Below are 21214 nucleotides of genomic sequence, written 5' to 3'. Positions count from 1 at the left end.
GCATCAGTCAATGGGAGGAAACTTGAGACACAGATTACCACTACCTGGGGTTTGAATTTCGATGTCTAGCTCAAGTTTACTGGATTTCAGAGGCAGTCCCTTAAAAAGCAAGATGTGTGGAAATGCAACCTTACTACATGTTTGAAACTGCTTTAGAAGGGAAAAAACGACCAGTTCACCCACTAGTGCTACTTTCAATGTACTGCCTTGGGTTGGCACAGAAACTGGGAATCACTCATTTACTGCCAATTTCAAATTGGTTCCACCACTAACCAATTTTACTTTCTATGTAGATTAACTGGGGTCTTCAAAGCGCCTATACTTCCTTTAAAAACTTTATTTTGTACATGACAGCACAATTGGAGCATACCTTTCAAGTCCAACTGGAAAGCAGAGTACTTAAGTGCATATTCCAAAACGAAGCCTTGTTATTTCATTAAGGCTGGTATTTAACAGAAGCTTAAAGAAACTACAATTTATGAGCCATTCATGGTTACAAAAATAGTGTTTGTGTGTAGGATCTTAATTTAACTGCGCACACACACACACACAAACATATACAAAGGCACCCTAGGTGAGACTGTGTCTTGTTCGTCAACAGATATGAAAAGGCATAACAAGTGTCAACATCTCTAATCCAAACTGGGATGATACAATGAGTAATAAATATACAGTTTAACTTTTCAATATTGGTATATCAGTTACTTAAACTTCAATATATACAAATAGGTTCCATCCGCAATAATGCAGATGTGAAATTTGTCCACAGAAGACAACTTAAGTGCATCAATTATTCCAGGGTGTCTAGGTGAATGGGAGCTATCCAAGAGTCACTAAATCTGATAACAAATATATGCATTCTCCCTGCAAACTTTCACCAAAAGGTGCACCAACAGCAGTGCAGGCGTTCATAACATGCAACAAGGGAAATACCAATACACATTCAAGTCTGAAATACTGGACAAATGAAGACAGTATTGAAAGGCAACAATGAAAACTAAGATGTTATAGTGTCTACTGGCCCTGAAAGTGTCAGGCTCCATCTAGTTTTACTGAAATGTTTAGACAAAGAAGTCCTCAGACTGCAATAGAAAGTGTCTGTGGCACACAAAAGTGATTAGCTTCCCCATAATAGACAATTCAAACTATAAACATGTACTCAAAAGTGTCTGAGTTAAATGGAGCTTACGGCCATGTCCGTATATGATTGCAGCCTAAGCCAAATTAAACATGGCTTGTTGGCAGAGCTCATGACTCCTGTCTTACCAAAAGGCCCACTTCAAGAATTGAGAGATTTCATATTACATCTTTGCAAGTGAAAGACATTTTACAAAGTTACAATCTAAGTCTTTTGCTTTAGAACAGCCTTGCACTCTTCAACTTGAACAGGACAACTCCAGAGTAAAAGATTGATGGAATGTATAGAAAAAAGGAATCAGATATTTCCTTCAAACAATATATTTCTGTGCATCTCAAGACATTTGAATTCAACTGCAACAGAGGTGTACTGTATTTTACAAAATCATCTGCAGCTGTTTTTTTAAATGTAGATCCTACCCTTTTGCTTTTCACCTAGAGGAAATTAGCACAGCTGTAGGGACCAGCCCTAACTATAGAAGTTAAAACTCCAAAAATATCTACATGTTGCCTTGGGTACTTACGTCTTCATAATTAACTACAAAACAAAGGCTGACAGCAAGCTTTAAAATAGATTGACTAACTTTCCATGAAAACCATAGGGAAGAAATTAACTCAATATTGAAATCACAAAGTCCTATAATATAAATATAAGAATCAAGGCTACTGTATAAACTATGCATAAAAAACTGCTTTAAAATTTAAAATGAGGCATACTTAAAATGGGTAAAAGCGGGGGCAGAGGGAGAGAAACAACTAATGAAGTCCAAAAGGTGTGCGAAAGAGTTATTCAGATACTATCAACTACTAAAAGGAATTGAGCCATCCTTCCAGGACAGATTAAGACAGGCACTATCCCAGATGAGTGATTAACATATACATAAACCAGGTTCCAAATAATATCACACTTTATAAAGTGATTATTTTGTTTTGGACACAGATTCAGTCATGCTTTTGAAACAAAATGATAGGGACTGAACCATTCCTACTAGGGCAAAGGAATCATTTGTACCAAGAATCCATCTTGGGGGGAACACAAAATCTGATTCTCTATAGAATCTACAGAAAGCTAATCAAGGTATACATGGTTAATCTCTTACATCAGTGGACACTCCCAGCACCATACAGATCACAACATTTAGCTGGACAGATGAGCACATATGCAAAATGGAGTGAAAAATACAATAAATTGCTGTACTAGAATATACATACATATGACAGTCACTCAGACACTGTCGCTTGCATTTTATTACTTAAAATCTAAGTTGTGGTGATACTGAATTTAGTCATACTCATAGTATACCCACTGAAATCAATGTACTTAAATCCATTTATTTCAACGGGTCTACTATCAATATGACTTCGCTGGATAGCATATATAGGCTATGAAAAGGACACTAGATCTCTAAGGCAATATCAAGTATCCCTGTTCTCTACCACAACTTTAAATCCCGTAAACATTCAATCAAGAATCATCTTTGTATAGATCATACACTCCCAAACAGAACTACAACTCACATGGCATTAAGAAACTTCCTTTCAACTTAAGCTAAACTTGGCTTAAGCTCAACATCAAAAAAAACCAAGATCATGGCCACTGGTCCCGTCACCTCCTAGCAAATAGAAGGGGAAGAAATGGAGGCAGTGAGAGATTTTACTTTCTTGCGTTCCATGATCACTGCAGATGGTGAAAGCAGTAACGAAATTAAAAGACGCCTGCTTCTTGGGAGAAAAGCAATGACAAACCTAGACAGCATCTTAAAAAGCAGAGACAGCACCTTGCCAACAAAGGTCCGTATAGTTAAAGCTATGGTTTTCCCAGTAGTTATGTATGGAAGTGAGAGCTGGACTATAAAGAAGGCTGATCACCGAAGAATTGATGCTTTTGAATTATGGTGCTGGAGGAGACTCTTGAGAGTCCCATGGACTACAAGAAGATCAAACCACTCCATTCTTAAGGAAATCAGCCCTGAGTGCTCACTGGAAGGACATATCCTGAAGCTGAGGCTCCAATACTTTGGCCACCTCATGAGAAGAGAAGACTCCCTGGAAAAGACCCTGATGCTGGGAAAGATTGAGGGCACTAGGAGAAGGGGACGACAGAGGACGAGATGGTTGGACAGTGTTCTCGAAGCTACGAACATGAATCTGACCAAACTGCGGGAGGCAGTGGAAGACACGAGTGCCTGGCATGCTCTGGTCCATGGGGTCATGAAGAGTCGGACACGACTAAACGACTAAACAAAACAAACTTGGCTGAAAATGAAAACAAGCAAACAAAATCTCATAGTGCACACGGCTTGTGCAGCTGAATCAGTTTGCAAGCACTTTCAGAATAATGTAACAAGTTAAATTAATAATGTTTGCAAACTTGAAAGAAAAAGTCCAGTTTTTATCTGCAAGTTCTTCAGATATCATTGTCATCTCATTTTTCTATCTCTCTATATAATATTTGTACTGGCCTTACACCACACTGTGATGACAGTCCAAGTCACTAAGGTGTGCAAGAGGCACATGGGCTGAGCAGTGACTTGGATGTCAGCCCTTGCAGAATTTCATCTCAGAGTCTGAATGGATCACCTTAAGAAGAGGATGGTGGGTTGGGAAGATGCTGCTATGACCTGTCAAGGGGAAGCTCTCTTCTCTGGCACTAATAGAGGCTTTATCTGGCAGTTGAGAAAGACAGAGAAAACTGGGGAGGGGGCATGTTAAGGTGCAAAAATTAAGCAGGCAGGGGGAGAGGTTATGATCCTGGAAAGGAAAACAGAGGGACGGAGAGGGGGGTTAGTGAGCTGAGCAAATGGGAGTACTACCTAGTTTTAACTTATGTACTCTGGACAAAAAACTAGAGAGCTCTCATCACTGCCAATGGGAACTTAATGTCAGACTCCCTCACTAGCAGGTCATATTACAAATTGCTCTTGAAACGCCACTCAGTTTCAAAAACAGTTTGCCAAGCAGCTTGATGATTTGCTATTCAAGCAGTGCAAGGTCAAAGGACTTCTTGAAGATATGGATCTATGTGCATAATTCTTGGCATCACTGCTTCTGCGTCTAATACTCCCCTTTCTTCCCTCCAAAATCAAATAAAATCCTAAAAAGAAAGCCTCATCATAGTAGGCGGGACACTGCAGGGGAAATTCAGAACAAAAATGTTCTTAAGTGTGTGTCCAAGCAGTCTGTGCTTCAGGAATGCCTGCATTTCAATGGAGCATATTGTCGAAGCATACCATAAAATATACAATCTTTTTATATTAAATATGTACCATCACACCAAACCTATCTCTTTAAAATTACAAATGTGTCTCCAATCTAAAAATGTATAGCTATTCTTTGGTCCCCAAAAATACCACTAGAACGATAGAAATGGTATTCTGGTAGCTTGAGTTCTTTTTCTTAGTTTTAACAAATTGGGCAGAAATCAGAATACACCCTTGTTATTTGAGGAAATCAGCCATGGTAATAAGCGGAGTACTCTTGCATTACACAACTTTAAATAAAGTTCCCATTCAAAAAGTAGAAGTTTATATTATTTCAAAAGGTTCTGGGATCATTACTAAATATAGCTCTGCACATGACTAATAAGTCAAGTGACTGGCATATCTTATACTGTTTCTGCTGACAACAGGACCTATGCAGAGGACTGGATTTCTCTCCAGCCACTCCAGGGACAGCCCACAATTTTCAGGCTTATTTCCACCGCCTCGAGGAGTTCAAAATTGCTTTTTTGAAAAACAGAAGTCAATGCATACTTAGGATTCTGAATCTCACCCCAGCAGCTGGTGTTGAGATCATACACAGCCTTGGACAGTCCCATTTTTCCCCAGCAGATTTTTACTTCAAGTGTTAGGAAAAATAAAGGATCTTAAAGGCTTAAGTATGCTTGTAGGATCCAGAAGATTATAGGGCTCACCATTATCATGCAACATGGTCAACATATATAAAAATGGGGCCCCTCCCATTCTACAATCAGTGACATTCAACAAACATTCACAATTCTACTTCCTAGCTTTCAAGGTGCATACACAACTGTCCCAGGAATAAGTGTACCTCCACTGATAACTGTTCATCATCATAATGGAAACATATTGAGAAGAATTACTGATTTTATATACCGTATTCATTTTGTGGCTTACCTAAACAACAGATGCAAGAGGCATGAAGCAAGAAGCTAAAGAGAGATTCTAATGACTGGTTCCAAATCCCCTACCCACAGAGTACATTACTTTCCCCATGAAACACTGCTGGGAAGATTGAGGGAAAACCGGAATTATATAGAATGGTATGTAAACTAAATGAACCACATAAATGCTACTAGGCAAAATAAGTCTTCATCTGTGGACAATTATTCAAACATTTTGTAGATCTGCTCTCAGGCCTAAAAAACCCTTACTATTCAGATAACTTTAGCAAAAATCATAAAAGGATTCTAATTCAGAAAATAATGCAGAGCAATCTGGGTAATCAAAATTTGAAGTCAGACACACACTCTCAGGGTATGCAATTACAGTGGTACCACGGTTTTCGAACATCTCCACTGATGAACATTTTGGTTTTCGAACATGCCTTGGAAGTCAAAACATGCCACACAGCTTCTGCTGAGTGCAAGATCCTGAGGCCAGCTGTCGGCTACTGAGCTTTTGGTTTTCAAACGTTTCAGAACTCGAATGGTCTTGCAGAATGGATTACATTTGAAAACCGAGGTACCACTGTATATAGTTTTAGGAATATTGCAGTATGGATATGAACTCAACACAAAACAACCCTGACCACAATCGGTTTTCCTATGGTTGAATGTAAGAGGAAGAGAGGCTCAATACCAACTTCACATTATTCCCTTGTAAAGTGGGAAAGGAAATCATTGTGTAGTGTATTGAGGTGTTACATCCCAGTTCATACCTGGTTGTGGAGTGGGCTTTGTGTTTTCTGTTTAGCAGAAAGCTTATTTTCCACCAGTCAATCCTCGAACTGGCATGAATGGCTGTTATACAGTACACAGTGGAACTGCAGGAGTGTGAGAACTAAAGTTAATTGGGGAATCTAGTTAAGGGAACATACACAGTGGCTGTGTAACTCAATACCTGATTTATGTTATTGCTATCTCTTTCCCTGATGCACTATGTCTACTGTTGGAAACTCCATTTTCAAAAGAACAATCTTTTGCCAGTTCTATCATATTTCTACTGGATGATGGGAATACAGACTGAATACCAATCTTCTCTCTGACTCTGCAAACTCAAAAGTACTGTGCACCAAGACAATTCTTCATTCTAATGTACAGTATCCTTCTCTTCATTTACCACATTTATGGACAAATATCTTCATTTGAAAAGTTCCGTAATTATGGCCTTCATGCCAATAATTTCTCAAGTCCCCTCTCTCTCTCTCTCATTGTACATGCTCATGGCCACCACATGCTCCTCCTTTTCCTATAAAAGTGAACATTTATTTTATTTTTAAAAGTCTACAGGCTTTTATTTTTCTTCTTCTGAGAAATACCATTTTGCATGAGATTTTCACCCATCCAGACGCTGAATCTCTGGGCGATGATCTACTTCTCTGGATTCTGTCCGAGCACGCATATAATCACTGGTCTGCCTTGTGTTTTGTTGTCGGCTGTTAATTCTCCAATTTTTAACAGCTAAAAATAAATTCACAGCATAAACTGCAGTTGCCAGAAAACCAAATATCTAAACAAAAACAAAAAAGGGAAAGAATGACATTTTATTGAAGTGATTAAGAATTTAGTAGTTTTATACAGAAAAATTGCAGCTGATTGTTGGTTTTCATGTGTTTTGACCTTATACCTTCAATTATAAAGCTTGCTACATAGCGTACATTTATACTTCATGCTACTTCAAAGTTCTTTGAAAACAAGCCAGACATATTAAGTCTCTTCATTTTTGATGATTGGGTATTTAACTGCTTGCCTTTGTCGAATTTTCTATCCTGCTGGTACCTTTAATAAAGGGAGATCCATTGATATGGCTATAAGGCACCCCATTTGAAAATTACTAATAGAACTTCTCTAGAGACTTAAGTTAAGGAATCCATACACCCCCAACTGCTTCCACTTATAACAACAGGACAGTCATTTAACCATTGGAAAATGGTTGATGAGCTGATGTCATGCTAGATAGAATAAAAGCCTTTCCCATGCAGCTGATGAAAATTTATCCAATCATAGATTTGTTAATTTTTAAGGTGCTACAAGACACTGTCATTTGGGGGTGGAAAGTTTTCCTTTATTACCTTGAGCAAAATTTTGCCCCTGAAGCTGGTGAGTGGAAGGTCAAGAGCTGCATGTCAGTGGGCTTGGGAGGAGCCAGCAGTGGACAGACCCATTCACATATGGGGAGGATGGGCATAGGGAACGTTAACCCTCGCCCTCCCAGGTACCCCCTCCCTCACAATCACATTTTCCCAAGCTGGCGGCGGAGGGAATAAAATTTACATTGCAGCAGCAAAATTCAGCAGTAGTACTGATTTGGCTGTGGGGTTTGGGTTGGGTGTCTATGTAAGCCACAGTGAAGGCCTCCAGGGGAGACATGCAGCCCACAGACCTAGAACCTTCCTGCCATTCTCTGCAATGCCTAAGAATCTTGCACTTTTAAAACTCTTTAAAATTTGCTGAAGAATTTTCAGGGGTTGCAGAAGAGCCATAGCTCATTGTTAAGAGCATGTACTGTGAATGCAGAAGGCCCCAGCTTCAACCTTTAATATTTCCAGACAGAGCTGGTGTCACTATCTGAAACTCTGGAGAGCTGCTGCTGTCCCTAAGCGTAGACAAAACCTAGTTAAATGGACCTTTGATTTGACTGTATTATTTGTTTATTCAAATTTGTAGTCTGCCCTTCACTCAGCAGTCCCAGGGCAGCAGTAATTACAGTACAGTAAATTGCAGTCTTACAGTAATTAACACTCCTTCTTCCATATCTTTCTGACCAACCTTTCTGCCTATAACCACTGAAATGGTGGTCCCATACTGTTGTCTCCCTGCCTCCTCTCTCTTTCATTGCTCAGGCATTCATCAACCACCTCTCACCTCACAAGATGAAAGGAAGTTACCAGAATACATGCTGTTATTCAAATTTTAAACTCAGTTAAAATATGCAATAAACTGCATGAATAGCAGCAAGGTGCAAATAAGCAATGAATTGCATGAATGGCAATGCACAATAATGGATGACAACAATATGTAGCCATGTGTGCAAACTAGCAATAAAGTACAGATATCATAGCACAGCAGAGGACAAAAAAATGCATTCATAATATATATCAAGACCGCATGCGCACACAAAAAAGAGGTACATAGAGTAAATACACACAGTAAATGTTTTTAGTCAATACTAAAAGGAGTAGCTGCTGAATATCTGTAGCCCTCTTTATGATTAACAGTATTAACTTCCTAAGGAAACTTCTTACTGACACAAGCTAGTTAGTGTTCATGTGGCTCACTACTGAAATAGGACAGTGCTAGACAATATTGGTGATTTATGGCATAGCACTGTCTACTTGGAGTTGCAGGTTTCACCACTGTTGCAAACTATTGACTAGACTAGCATGTCGAAGTTAACATCCTATTAATAGCCTCCTCACTGCTTGCAAGCAGACTTAAAAAAAATTAGCAGGAAATGATTAATCTTCAGTAAAAGAAAGTTGAGCAAAACATGCGCTGCTGTTTAGCACTGTGAAAAGGATACAAGTTAACTGGTTGTCTTCCCTATAAACTAATGAAAATAAATTAACATTGTTTCTTACCACAGCTGCGATTTCTGCTCCTTTGTTATGGTTTAGAGCAGCAAGTACTACAGATGCAATGAAAAAGAAAAAAGTGCAGAGTCCAGTATTGACCAAATCCTATTAAAACAGAATTAGGCAAGTTATTTCACAGTGACAATGTCTATGTGACTGGTTGAAAACAGAACAATTTTAACAGTTTGCACACAGTATATTCTTTATGCAAAAGAGATAATGATACAGAATAACACATATTATATACACCAATAGATAATTACTACACTATAGTTTAGGGCCTGGCACTGTAATGAACAGGGAGGGAAACTGCTAAGAAAACAAGTAAAGCTTTCTGTAATTTTTTTTAGAGTTTCCTTCCATTCCCAGTGACGAACCTTTGTGCAACATGTCTATATTCAACCAAAACTACTGTTCTTTCTTCCAGCCACAAAAATGTTCATGACCGAGCTATAGAGTATATATAGATTTCTTTTTGACTGCTAGCTCTCTAGAAATTAGAAAGTAACTCACATGTCTGCCACATGCATCTACTGCATACAGGATATATGTACTACATGTTGACTTTTTATTTGCATGGTACAGGATCTGTGTTGACATATATGAATATATCATTTCACAAAGCGAAAGAAAATATTTTAAATGTGTTATTTTCCCGGAAACATAACAAAGCTTTCAGAAACTCCTGCAGTTCAGTTTCATTGACTTGCTGTTACTTAGCAAAGAGACTCAGATACTTTCAAGCTCATAGCTTTCCAAACCATCTATTAATATATTGCTACAGGCATAATTATACTTCTGAGGAGTTACAGACATAAAGAAAACTTGTTTGGTATTTTGTTGACTTACCAATATGCAAATAACAAAAACAAACAAACAAAATACATAGAACAAACACTCAAACTGATCATAATTTACATATGCCGTTTCTACCACTGCCAACAAATTTGGTGCTCTGGTTAGGGATACAGACTATATCTTGGATGCTCTCTATCACAAATACAAATTTCAAGATCACTTTTCTCCCAGCCTAATGTTTTATGAACAAATTAAACTCCTTCAGAAGGTAAAATCCAGGGGTTCTCAACTATTAGCTTAGGCACACCAAAATGGAGAATTATAATATAGCAGAAATATGTTTTGGGTTCAAATTGGCCATTTCCTTGAACATAAACCTGTGAATTAGGTCGATATGCAAAGATGTTGGGGTTGTATGGACATATGTTATTAACAACATAGTGAACAGGTGAAAGCAGAATGCAACGAACACAACACTATTCTCAATCTCATGCTCAAATAAGTAGAAGACTTGTGTAATTTGTACATTCATTGAAACAGATTCTTTAAATATGTAATCATACAAAGGAAACAAGGAATCAAGTTTGCATTATTGAAGGCTACTATGCCTTTGAGCCTTACTGTTCTGGCTTGAGAACAGTGAAAATCAATTTGATCCCCAAGCAAGCAAATAAGAAGAGAAAGTTCTGTCTACAGCATATAAATGCAACTCCTTAACAATGTATACAAGCACCTCACCTTCCACCTTCCAGGCATGCTTAAATTGCTTATTCAAACCCCCAGAATGTTGGCTTCAAGTTTTACCCAGACCATGTCCTGACACTATGGCACTGAGAAAGCCCCAAGGACTTAAGGAAAGTAACAGTTCTGATGTCTACCAGAAAACTTCAACCTGTTGTACATAGTATGAATGGGGCTGGACTGGAATTGTGCAACCTCACGTAAAGGGGATGAGGACTATTGCTCAAATACTAATTCCCCATGGAAATTTAATACTTCAGGGGCTTATTCAGAAAGATGATACTTAAAATTTCTTCTAAACCAGTTCAGTTAATTAGAAGGTGATGAGGTATTCAGAATTATGTCTCAGTGCAGGCTTTACTATGAAATCTTATAGACAACACACACACACATCACACAGATGAAAGAAATTCAGTTGAAGTAAGAGCAGCTTTGAGACAGCAACTTCTTTAGTAAAATACAGTAGTTCCAGTATAGAAGAGTTTGCAGGACAATCTAGGAGGAGATTCAAAAATCAATCTAAACGGCAAATATCATTTATCTCATTCATAAATGATTTAATGAAAACTGCAGCTTTCTGTATCATTTCAGGTCATCTTGCTCCATCATTCAAGAAGTTATTAGCTGCCCCAGTCAAAAGGAAAGCAGTGTCTAAAGAGTTATGGATGGAAAGAGTTATTTTATTTTATTTTATTTATTAGTCCAGTGGGCAAACCTTGGCCAGATACCTAGGCAATGCCTCCTAAACCCCAAATTACAAAATAATTCCCTAAGTGCCAGTTTCTTCAAGTGTTAGCAGACTCTGAGCCTTTCTATCCAGCTGCTTCATGTGTTTATTTTACTTTGGCAGGCAGAGTGTTGACTATCGAAGCAAGAATGGCTTTCTGAGGTGATACAAAACAAAAGCCAAGAAAACTTTTCTGGACAATGCAGAAACTGAACTCATTGTGCTAAGTTCAGAAAGACCAACATTATTATTTGGTCTCGTTCCAATGTCTACCAAGAGGACAGGCAGAAAAGTTTATACAGGAATGAAAAAACAAAACCACAAGTATCCAGGAGACTGCTTGTTGATCTGTTATACAAAATCTCTGTGGATTATTCTATCAAATGTAACCATCTACTGTATAGTTACATTAATTTTTTAAAAAGTTACCTTGTTAAGGAAGATTAGCTCAGATAGTCCTCATGTAAAACATATGTTACGTTACCTCACAGTGACTGAAGGCACAAGTATTAGTGAAGATTAAATATATTATGATATATTATTTGCACATTTTTAATGGCTAAAGTCAAGAAATTGAACTATTAAAAGCCATTTATAAATTCCAATTTATTGTTAACCTGATTTTGGTAACAAGGGAACATTTTTCCACTTATGAAAGGAATGCCCTCTGGCATCCATATTCTGGCCTGATGTTTCTGAAGAGAGAGAGAGAGAAAGAAAGAGTGGGGGTGCCCTATTCAAGCCTCCCCACAACTTGCCATTTTGAACTAGTGGAATGACCAATCAGCAATTTTCTGATCTAAGGAATGTGGATGCTGGCTGCAGCAATAACTTCTTTGGCCCAGAAATGAAAGATGCTACATTACTTAAAACTTCTCGTTGTGGTACAAGAATATGCAGACTCTGGCTATTGCAGAGAAAATAACATTTCTAGGCTGTTTGGTGGGGTTTCATTTCTTATATGTCAAATTCATAAAAGCTTAACATGTAGCACGAGTTTTGGAGGAAAGTGTAAGTAAACCAACTGGCTGAAAATAATAAAGGCTGATGTAGAAACAGATGATATAGTTGTCTGCCTCATGGTGTCCAGGAATAAGATTCCTGTGGGGCTTGTTACAAATAGGCTGTGTGTGCTTGCAGGTTTTCCAGTTCATAAAAGAAATAAAGAATGTTCCTGTTCCATTAGAACAGAAGGGTAGAATACACTCCATCCACAGCATTTGACTGACTTCCAGTGCTTGCCTATGCAGGAGGCAAGATGCCACCAATATAGAAACAAGAACAAAAATGTTCCTTTACAAATCTTAGCTCTCTCTTTCTTGTATGTGGCAAAAGCTACTAATGGGCAGAACTTCTTATCCCCAACCTGCTCTCCTGTTCCCCTAAAGCAACTGCTGGAATTCTGCTGAATTAGAGAAAAAATAATAAAGGGTTATCCTGAGTGCAGGACAGCTGTCTCCCACTCTTGAATAGTCCAGCCTATCTCCAGAGACAACAGCTTTCTTAGCCAGTATGAGCCTCTTTATTGGTTATTTTAGAAACTGACCACTGACCACTGGCCAAGGGACACGTTAGATACTGGCATTTAAGGGCAGAAATATACAAAATCTCTAGGCAGCTGACAGTTCTGAACAAAAATATATAAATGGGTTCTTTTCTCTTGACACCGGCAAAGGAAAAAAAATTTTTTCCCAGTCTTAGTTCCACATATGAGATGAAGGATGCTAGGAATCTAAAAACAAACCACTTCTTTCATTAGCCCTTATAATTCTAACATCTACAACCAATGAAAAGAAAGTGTTTGATTACACTTCACTATAACAAAATAGGTCTGCACATTGCTTTGATGTTAGCTCCTAGGGTATTTATATAATACAATACATTTCACCTTGGCACATTTGGTCATTAAAAAATGCAGAGCTGCTGAAGGTCAATGGCCAAAACTTTCCATTACAACAGGGAACAGGGAACTAAGCTGATTGTGCAGGTCACAGAATATCATTTACAAACTCTGAATAGATACAGCAATTTTCTTATATGCATGGCAATTATAGGTCTTGTGTTTATGTTAGACATAAGCCAAGAGTAAAGCACATTTAGCCAATGCCAGAACATAATGGCACAGCATAATAAGCTTACATTGAAATTATCATTAAATGCTCCCATATACAAAGCTGGTTCAAGTTTTATAGAGGAAGAACAGAAAATAAAGGACTAAATGGAACAAACTGCAACAAAAGGCTAAGAATATTATTGAAAGATTCTGAAGATGCCCACAATGACTTTTGCTATCAGACCTTCATTTGAAACACAACATTTCTCTCATTGAGATATTTCACCAACCTAGGCATCTGAAATCACTAGTGGTTGGAGCAACTTTGGAATTCTCTTAGATATGGATACCAAAAAAAATTAACATGGAGAAATAAAAAATGTATTGCAAGGTGATTATGTAGCTTGGCTCATGACAAAGAACAGTCCTCTCTTCACTTTCTCTTATTCCTGATTTCACATATTTCTATTCTATGTGACTGGACCATCCTCTTTGCCACATACAGTAATGTTCTTTCCTTGAAATCCTCACTCAAAATCAATAATTGCTTTCCAATGCCAAGTCAAATTTCTAACATTTAGCCAAACCATTTGTTTTCAGAATCTTATTGATTGAAACTAGATATCATCCTGTGCACTATTTGAAACAGGATCTAGTCAAGCCAATGATATGGGAATGGGAAATTATAATAACTAAAATACGTAACTTAACTCTTTTCAATACATTTAAGCAAGCAGTATGAGTGAATATAAACTCATCTGAAACGTGTTCAGATGCCCATCACATTCCTTTATGTTACTTGCACACATCCTTGCAGAGCTGATCCTATTTGTTTTATTTAACAAAGGGGAAATTTCCACTATCATTTTTCACACTCTCATAGCAAGACTATCAGACACAGGAGTATGACTTATCCACTCTTTTTCTCTGGGCGCATTTTTTTCAGTTTCCTTCCTAGCATGCCATACTACAGTCCTTTACAAGCTTCACCTTCCAAGTGTTGCATTTTGAATAATATTTCAGATGGCATACAATTCCTCAGTTAGGATGTAAATGGGATCACTTCTGCCAAAATGTTAATGTACAACATTCCTCTCTTTATTCTGTTGCTGCCAGAAAGTTGTAAATACTCATCATGTACAGTAAGACAAAGGAGGCAGAACTTCAAAATACAGTGTTCCTTAATCCAAACAGGAACAGAGATTAAGGATCATTGACTGGCCTAGTGATATAATTTACTGTGGCCAGCAGCTAAGACAGACTCATTACACCACATAGTTTTTTCCCTTTCAAAGGTTTTCAGCACGTTCACACAATTCAGGATACATACTAGAAGGTGGGGTACACACTCCTTGGCCTACCAGAATCCAAGAGATCAAAAAACCAGTATTCCAACCTGCCAGTCTCTCATGCATACCCACAGAAAGGGTGGCAGGACAAGTGAAGTAAAAGAATAAGCTACTGAATGTATCTGTTGAAAGAATTGCTCTGGCTGCATATTAGCTATTGGGCCAAATTCAATGTACAGTGGTACCTCGACTTACGAATTTAATCCGTTCCGAATGGACCTTCGTAAGTCAAAAAAATCGTAAGTAGAAGCCTATGGGAAAAAAATAATTTAAAAAATTTCGTAAGTCGAAGCAACCCCTATTAAAAATTCGTAAGTCATAGAATCATAGAATCGTAGAGTTGGAAGAGACCACAAGGGCCATCCAGTCCAACCCCCTGCCGAGCAGGAAACACCATCAAAGCATTCTTGACATATGCCTGTCAAGCCTCTGCTTAAAGACCTCCAAAGAAGGAGACTCCACCACACTACTTGGTAGCAAATTCCACTGCCGAACAGCTCTTACTGTCAGGAAGTTCTTCCTAGTCGAAAAAATCCTATTCGTGCCGCATCCAAAATGGCGGACTGAGCTCCGTTCATAACTCGAAACATTCGTACGTCGAGTAATTCGTAAGTCAAGGTACCACTGTACTGGTTTTGGTGTACAAGGCTGTATACAGCTTGGGGCAAAGATACATTAAACATACTAGAGTACCAGTCCTTATATGCTCAATTGATCACCGTGCTTTGCAGAAGAGGGCTTCCTGCAGATACCATCTTATCAGAAGGTCTGTTTTACACAATGTAGGAATTGAGCCTTTGGTGTTGTGTCACCCACCCTTTGGAATTTCCTCCCCTTGAAGGTGCTATCTCCGTTGTCTTACTGGCACCTATTGAAGACCTTCTCTCAGCATGCCTTTTAAATTGAGATCTTTCCCAGTCAATTATGTATATTGTATATTGTTTTAAATGTGTTATAATTGTTTTAGCATTTGTTGTTTGCCACCCTGGGCTCATTTGGAAGGAAGAAGGGATATAAAGGTAGGGTCAAGAGGAACCTAACCAAAAGTTAAAGAAACTGCAAAGGACCAAACAAAACCCATTGAGCTATCAGAAGAACGTAAGGTGACTTTTTGGATTTGCCTTATAGGGATTCTAATGAATTCTAAATAGACAGTGTGCAACGATTATGTGAAATTTATGCCAAAACAAAAACAGAGAAATCTGTGGCCCCTATCAGTTGGCCCTGCTCCTGTGTCTGACATGCAAGCATGTAGCCGGGGGAACTTTTCCTACTACTTATCTCCTTATCAGTAAAAAAATCAAAATCCCGTCAAATGCCTGTTTTCAAAAGAGTACAAGAGCAGGACTTGTAAAAACAGTGGCAACCAGATTCCTAAAAGAATGTGAGAAAGAAGATAAATGCATAAAGCACACACTTCCAAACTCAGAAAGGCAGGTTAATCCCAAAAGATGACTGTTTTTAGAAGAGGGATTGATGGCCTACAGATTTACAGATTGACTCTAACTCTACATTGTAGTATGCACTCAATTCATATTTCATTTTTTAACCATTTGTAAATATAAAGCACAGTATTAAACAAAATCTGCAGACTATGCCTTCCTCAGTTGTGAACAATAAAGACTAGCATTGAAGGAAAGTCTGCATTATGCAAGGGAGCGGGATGATTTTACACACAATTTCAGCTTTATATACTTTTTATCATCCAATATTTCATAATCCTTATTGCACCAGTGGGGTTCACTTTGAATATAAAGCAGCACATGAACTCTACTTGCTGCAAATAACATTTACCAAGGGTTTCAAGTTTCTGTACAAGGCAGGCAGTGCTTGAAGTCTAAACTTCAAATGTTTATTCAGCTATTTTTATAAAGTGAAGGTTTGGATGAAAACTTACTGTAATGTTCCAGTTGATCTGTGGTATTCTTGCATGGAGATTTAGACTGAACATAAGCAACAAAACTCCAGTAACTACCGATGCACTACAGCTGACAAATTCAAAGAAATAAAGGCCTTCACAAGGGGAGCATACCATGATGGTTTCTATGCAGATGAAGGAAATCAATGCCAAAACCTAAGGGGAGAAAAAGTGGTAAAATATAAATAGTTCTGTAACATTCTGAAGACAGCCACAAATTATCCTGAAATGTTCATTGGGAATTTGATACTCAAGAATGTGCAATGGAACTTCAGTAAGATTCACGGTTTAAAAGAAGAAATCAACACAAGATGCTTGTCTCACTCATATAACAAAGCATATTTTAGTACTAAAATAGCAATCCTGTGCACACTTACTTGAGAGTCCTACAGAACTCAGTGGGTCTTGCTTGCAAGTAAACATGTGTATGATACGGCCCAGTTTAGTGATCCTGTGGCCATCTATACACAAGCATATCGAAAAAATCTGGGAAAGAGAAGAAATCCCAGCAGATTTTATGGATGCCAAAATTATCAATCTCTTTAAAAACAGTGACAGAACTGATTGTGGAAACTATTGAGGCCTCTCTCTATTAGCTGCGGTTGGCAAAATTCTTGCAAGAATCTTAGCAAACCGTCTCGTAACAATATCCGAGGTTACCCTTCCTGAATCCTAAAATGGTTTTTGGCCTTCTAGGGGGACAGTGGAACATGATTTTCACTGCTCGACAGCTTCAAGAAAAATGCAGATAGCAAAACCAACCCCAGTATATGGCGTTTATTGACCTGACTAAGGCTTTTGACACTGTAAATCGTAATGCCCTGTGGACTGTCCTTCTGAGAATTGGCTGCCCAGATAAATTTGTAAACATCATTTGGCTCCTCCATGATATGCTTGTGAAACATGGACCACTTATAAACGCCATCTCCAACCCCTCGAAAGATTCCATCAACGATGTCTCTGAAAAATTTTACACATCACTTGGGAAGACAGGCAAACTAATATCAGTGTACTGGAAGAAGCAAAGATCGCCATTGTTGAAGCAATGATTCTTCAACATCAACTTTGTTGGACTGGTCATGTTGTGCGGATGCCTGATGCAGATGCACCGTGTCTCTTATTCTCATTTTCTTATTCTTAAAAGGGGGCCGGGGTATAGCAATCTCTCTCACCTGGTTGATATGAATATGAAAGTGATCATACCCAAGAGAAGTTGAATGTAATTGAAAGATATAACAAATAATACTATAACTAGTATTGCACTGAGGTCAGTAGTCAAAATGTTACAGACATTAATTTAGATTTCACTCTTACTCCTTTCCCTGTCCCCAATTCCAAATTAGTATCACTATAATCAACACAAGTCAGATCTCTTAACTGCTCTCTCTCACAACTTTTAACGCTCATTAGAGCTATAGAAGTAAGATTTATTTTGAGTTCCATCAGATCACATCAAACTAAGGTGTAGCGTTTAAGGGATCCTTAATTTCAACATGTGTGACAAACTTTTAAGTCCTACTGGGCTGGGCCAGAGGCAAGGAGTGGCAGTAACAGTGTAAAAGGGCCACTTGATACATCTTGCCAATGAGGTGTGGTTGCTAAACCTAATGAACTCACTGAAGGGGCAGTTAGCAGGAAACATGGATGTCTTCTTTGCTTGACTCTTCTTCTACTTTCTAGGCCAGGAGGTGGAACGCCTATGGCCCTCCAGCTGTTTTTGGACCCAGACGTGGCCAGCATGGCCCATGGTCAGAGATGGTGGGAGCTGTAGTCAAGTAGTATCTAAGGGACCACTGGTTCCCTATCCCTGCTCTAGGCCTTTGCTTCTAGAAGATTCCATGACGCAGTGTTTCAGAGTGTACTTGGACTAACAGTACTAGTGGTACAGACCCAGGATATCTATATGAAGGGTGTGCCCCCTCTTAAGTCCACTAGCAGTTGGCCTGAAAATGTCCTCCTCTCCCTCATTCCCATTTTATCAGGATTTGGCTCAGTGAGGTCATCTGCTCTTTTCATATTTTGCTGCCATATTGCTGGAGCAACAGAGTGACTAGAATCAGAGGTATAGTAAGGAAAGGTGTGGGATTCTGGCAACATAAAATCCTCAAATTTCCTATTTGCATACAAGTGGGAAAAGATGTGGGTTTCTACTGGACCAACAAAGGTTGCTCTAAATGTGCACACCTGGATTTCCAACATTAACTTTCCTCACTTGCATTTCTCACATGTTCATGTCTCCTGACACCTGAAAATCAATGTTCCTTTTCAATCAAGACAGTTCATGAGATCAGTTGCAAATCTTTGAGTAATGTACATGCAGGTCCCATTATCCGAAATTTCAGTTATCTGAACACAAATAATTATACACAAACCTCACTACACTGATTCAGATATCCAAACAGCCACTTCCTTACTTGTTCTTGTTTGGCTGGTCGGCAGCGGCCATTTCAACAGAAAACCATGGAGGGAGGGAGATTGGCCACATCACAGATTAGAAATGTTCCCATGGAAAATAGTGGAAATCATCAGCCCACAAACGATCTTCTGGAAATGCATTGTGTTCAGCTAGTCGGATATGCATGCATGAGTAAACAATATGCCCTTTACTGGAGTTTGGGAGTGTCCCAGCATGCTATAAGATAGATGAACACATTTCCCTCATTGTCCCCTATTTCCCAGTAACAGTCTCACTTTTCTGTCACCCGATAAATCATTGCCCTGCTTTTGTTTGTATTTTTGCCTTTTCACAGAATCACAAGGCTGGAAGGGACAACAGAGGTCTTCTAGCCCAACCAATGCAGGAAGTCCATTGCTAAAGACAGTCATCCAGCACTGCTTAAACATCTCAAATGAAGGAAATTCTCCCACCTTCCATCTGTTCTACTGTGAAGGTTCTTGTTACCACTAGGAATCTCTCCATAATGTTTGGCTTAAATTCCCTTTTCTGATTATTTGTGGGGGGGGGGGCAGTGCTTATTCCACCAGCTTTGTCAAAAGACCAGCTCCTATCCCTGAACTCTTTCTTGCCAGTTGGTAATTATAAGAGCTACTATTTAAGGAATGATTCCTGAGTTTGTTTTCTTCTTCTCTTTTGTGTAGTGGTTTTTAGTTTGCAAGCTTGTGGGCAGGGACTGCTTTGTTTTAATAGATTGTAAATAACCCACTCTGGGAGCCTTTTTGGCTAATGAGTGGAGTACAAATGCTGTAAATAAATAAGCAAGCGATCCCAGGACTTTCTCCTACCTTGCATAAGTGATATGCCAAATACAAGATTGTTGAATAGTATCCTGTCTTAATCTACTTCACTAAATTCTACCCCAAAGAAACCAGACCCAGGGCAGAGCACCTGCACAATATTTTTGCTTACTCCAACCATAGTAGAAATGATCACCAGTCCTTGCAGTTCAGGTTCACATGAACATAGTAAAGCTGAGAAATCTCCAAATGTTATTGCCAATATATGCTCCTGAAACATGGATGTAGTATAAGTTGCAAAACACCACCCCTGCATTTCTCCAAATCCCTTGGAGAGTACTGCAGCCAAAATAGTATAGCCCTAATATTTTGTCATACTGCAAAACAATGTTGCAGAACACGCTTTAATGAAAGCTTCAATCCTATGCTGACTCATTCAATTCAATAGGTTTTTTTTCCAGTAAACATGAAAAGGAACAGACTGGAAATGAATTGTAGCTGCACAAGATCTTCTTGGCAAATTGTCTATACTAATTATGACTGTCAGCATTTAAGAAAAATGAAGAGAATGCATTGCAATATGTTTTCAACCTCAACAGAAGACTTCATAAGGAAGAAAATTGCTACCACTACATTTTCTCTATTAAATGTGTTTTATTTTTTGATAAATCAAGCAACATAAGCACTAAAAATGTTTCCCTCAAGATTTTTTATAAAAAGAAAATAGCTTTCCTGTTTATCTGAAGAGGCCCACAAAAAGACTTATTGTGTGGTTCAATCACATAATTACTTATGATTTCACAAAAACCACTGAATAGTGAACATTTTTCCTGCTTAAGAATACCCACAATATTTTTGTAAGAATATTACACTACCAGGATTTATGATTTAAACTAGTGGTACAGCATAAGTAGTCATAGACAGCATAGAAATAAGTAAATTGCTTTTACACCTCCTCAAAATACACCCAAAGACATTTAAAAAAACCTCACACATTCAAATTTAGATTTATCGCTTTCATTTAACTTGGCTAATTCAATAGTCTAAATCTAAGTAGGCTTCATTCCTTATAAGCGGATGCATTTCCCACATCTAACACAGCTGGCATAAATACAAATATTTCAGTAATATGGCTTCAGTGCATCCCTGCCTCTCCAAGAGGAAACTATCTTTCGTCACAGCAAAAATATGATTAATTTTCCACCTGGCATCACTAGGGCTGGATTTGCACATGTCCGTAAGTGGACTTTTTTATTCTACCCATGGAGTCCTCTGACATGTACACAGGAATGCAAGAAAATGAGTCAATCCAATTAGTTCCTGTAATACATGAACAGATTCCACACCCCTGACAAAAAGCTCCTACATGTGTTACGGAGAATTCCTTCTTACAACAAAAACATGGCACAGTCCCACTTACTTTCAGTGGAAGCCTCACAACTGTTTTGTGATGCAATTCCAACATGTGAAATTGTACCAGCTAAAGAAAAAAATGCTAAACATATTTAGTGAGGCAAGCAAAACAAAGCCCAAGCCCACTG

General features: G+C 38.4%; 1 protein-coding gene across 1 annotated transcript in view; it reads right to left on the bottom strand.

Moving 5' to 3' along the window:
• Positions 1 to 4961: 4961 nt before the first annotated feature.
• Positions 4962 to 21214, bottom strand: part of CMTM4 (CKLF like MARVEL transmembrane domain containing 4) — a 28936-nt gene continuing 12683 nt past the window's right edge. The window contains exons 2-4 of the mRNA XM_035119433.3: positions 16458 to 16634; positions 8899 to 8997; positions 4962 to 6827 (exon numbers count right to left, since the gene is read on the bottom strand). Of these exons, the coding sequence (XP_034975324.1) occupies positions 6654 to 6827; positions 8899 to 8997; positions 16458 to 16634 (450 nt within the window). The 3' untranslated portion in view covers positions 4962 to 6653. The remainder of the gene's footprint in view (positions 6828 to 8898; positions 8998 to 16457; positions 16635 to 21214) is intronic.

Source organism: Zootoca vivipara, chromosome 6 (assembly GCF_965207765.1).
Source record: "Zootoca vivipara chromosome 6, rZooViv2.hap1.1, whole genome shotgun sequence".
In the NCBI taxonomy this organism is placed as follows: domain Eukaryota; kingdom Metazoa; phylum Chordata; class Lepidosauria; order Squamata; family Lacertidae; genus Zootoca; species Zootoca vivipara.
This window is presented reverse-complemented; position numbering and strand designations above follow the sequence as displayed.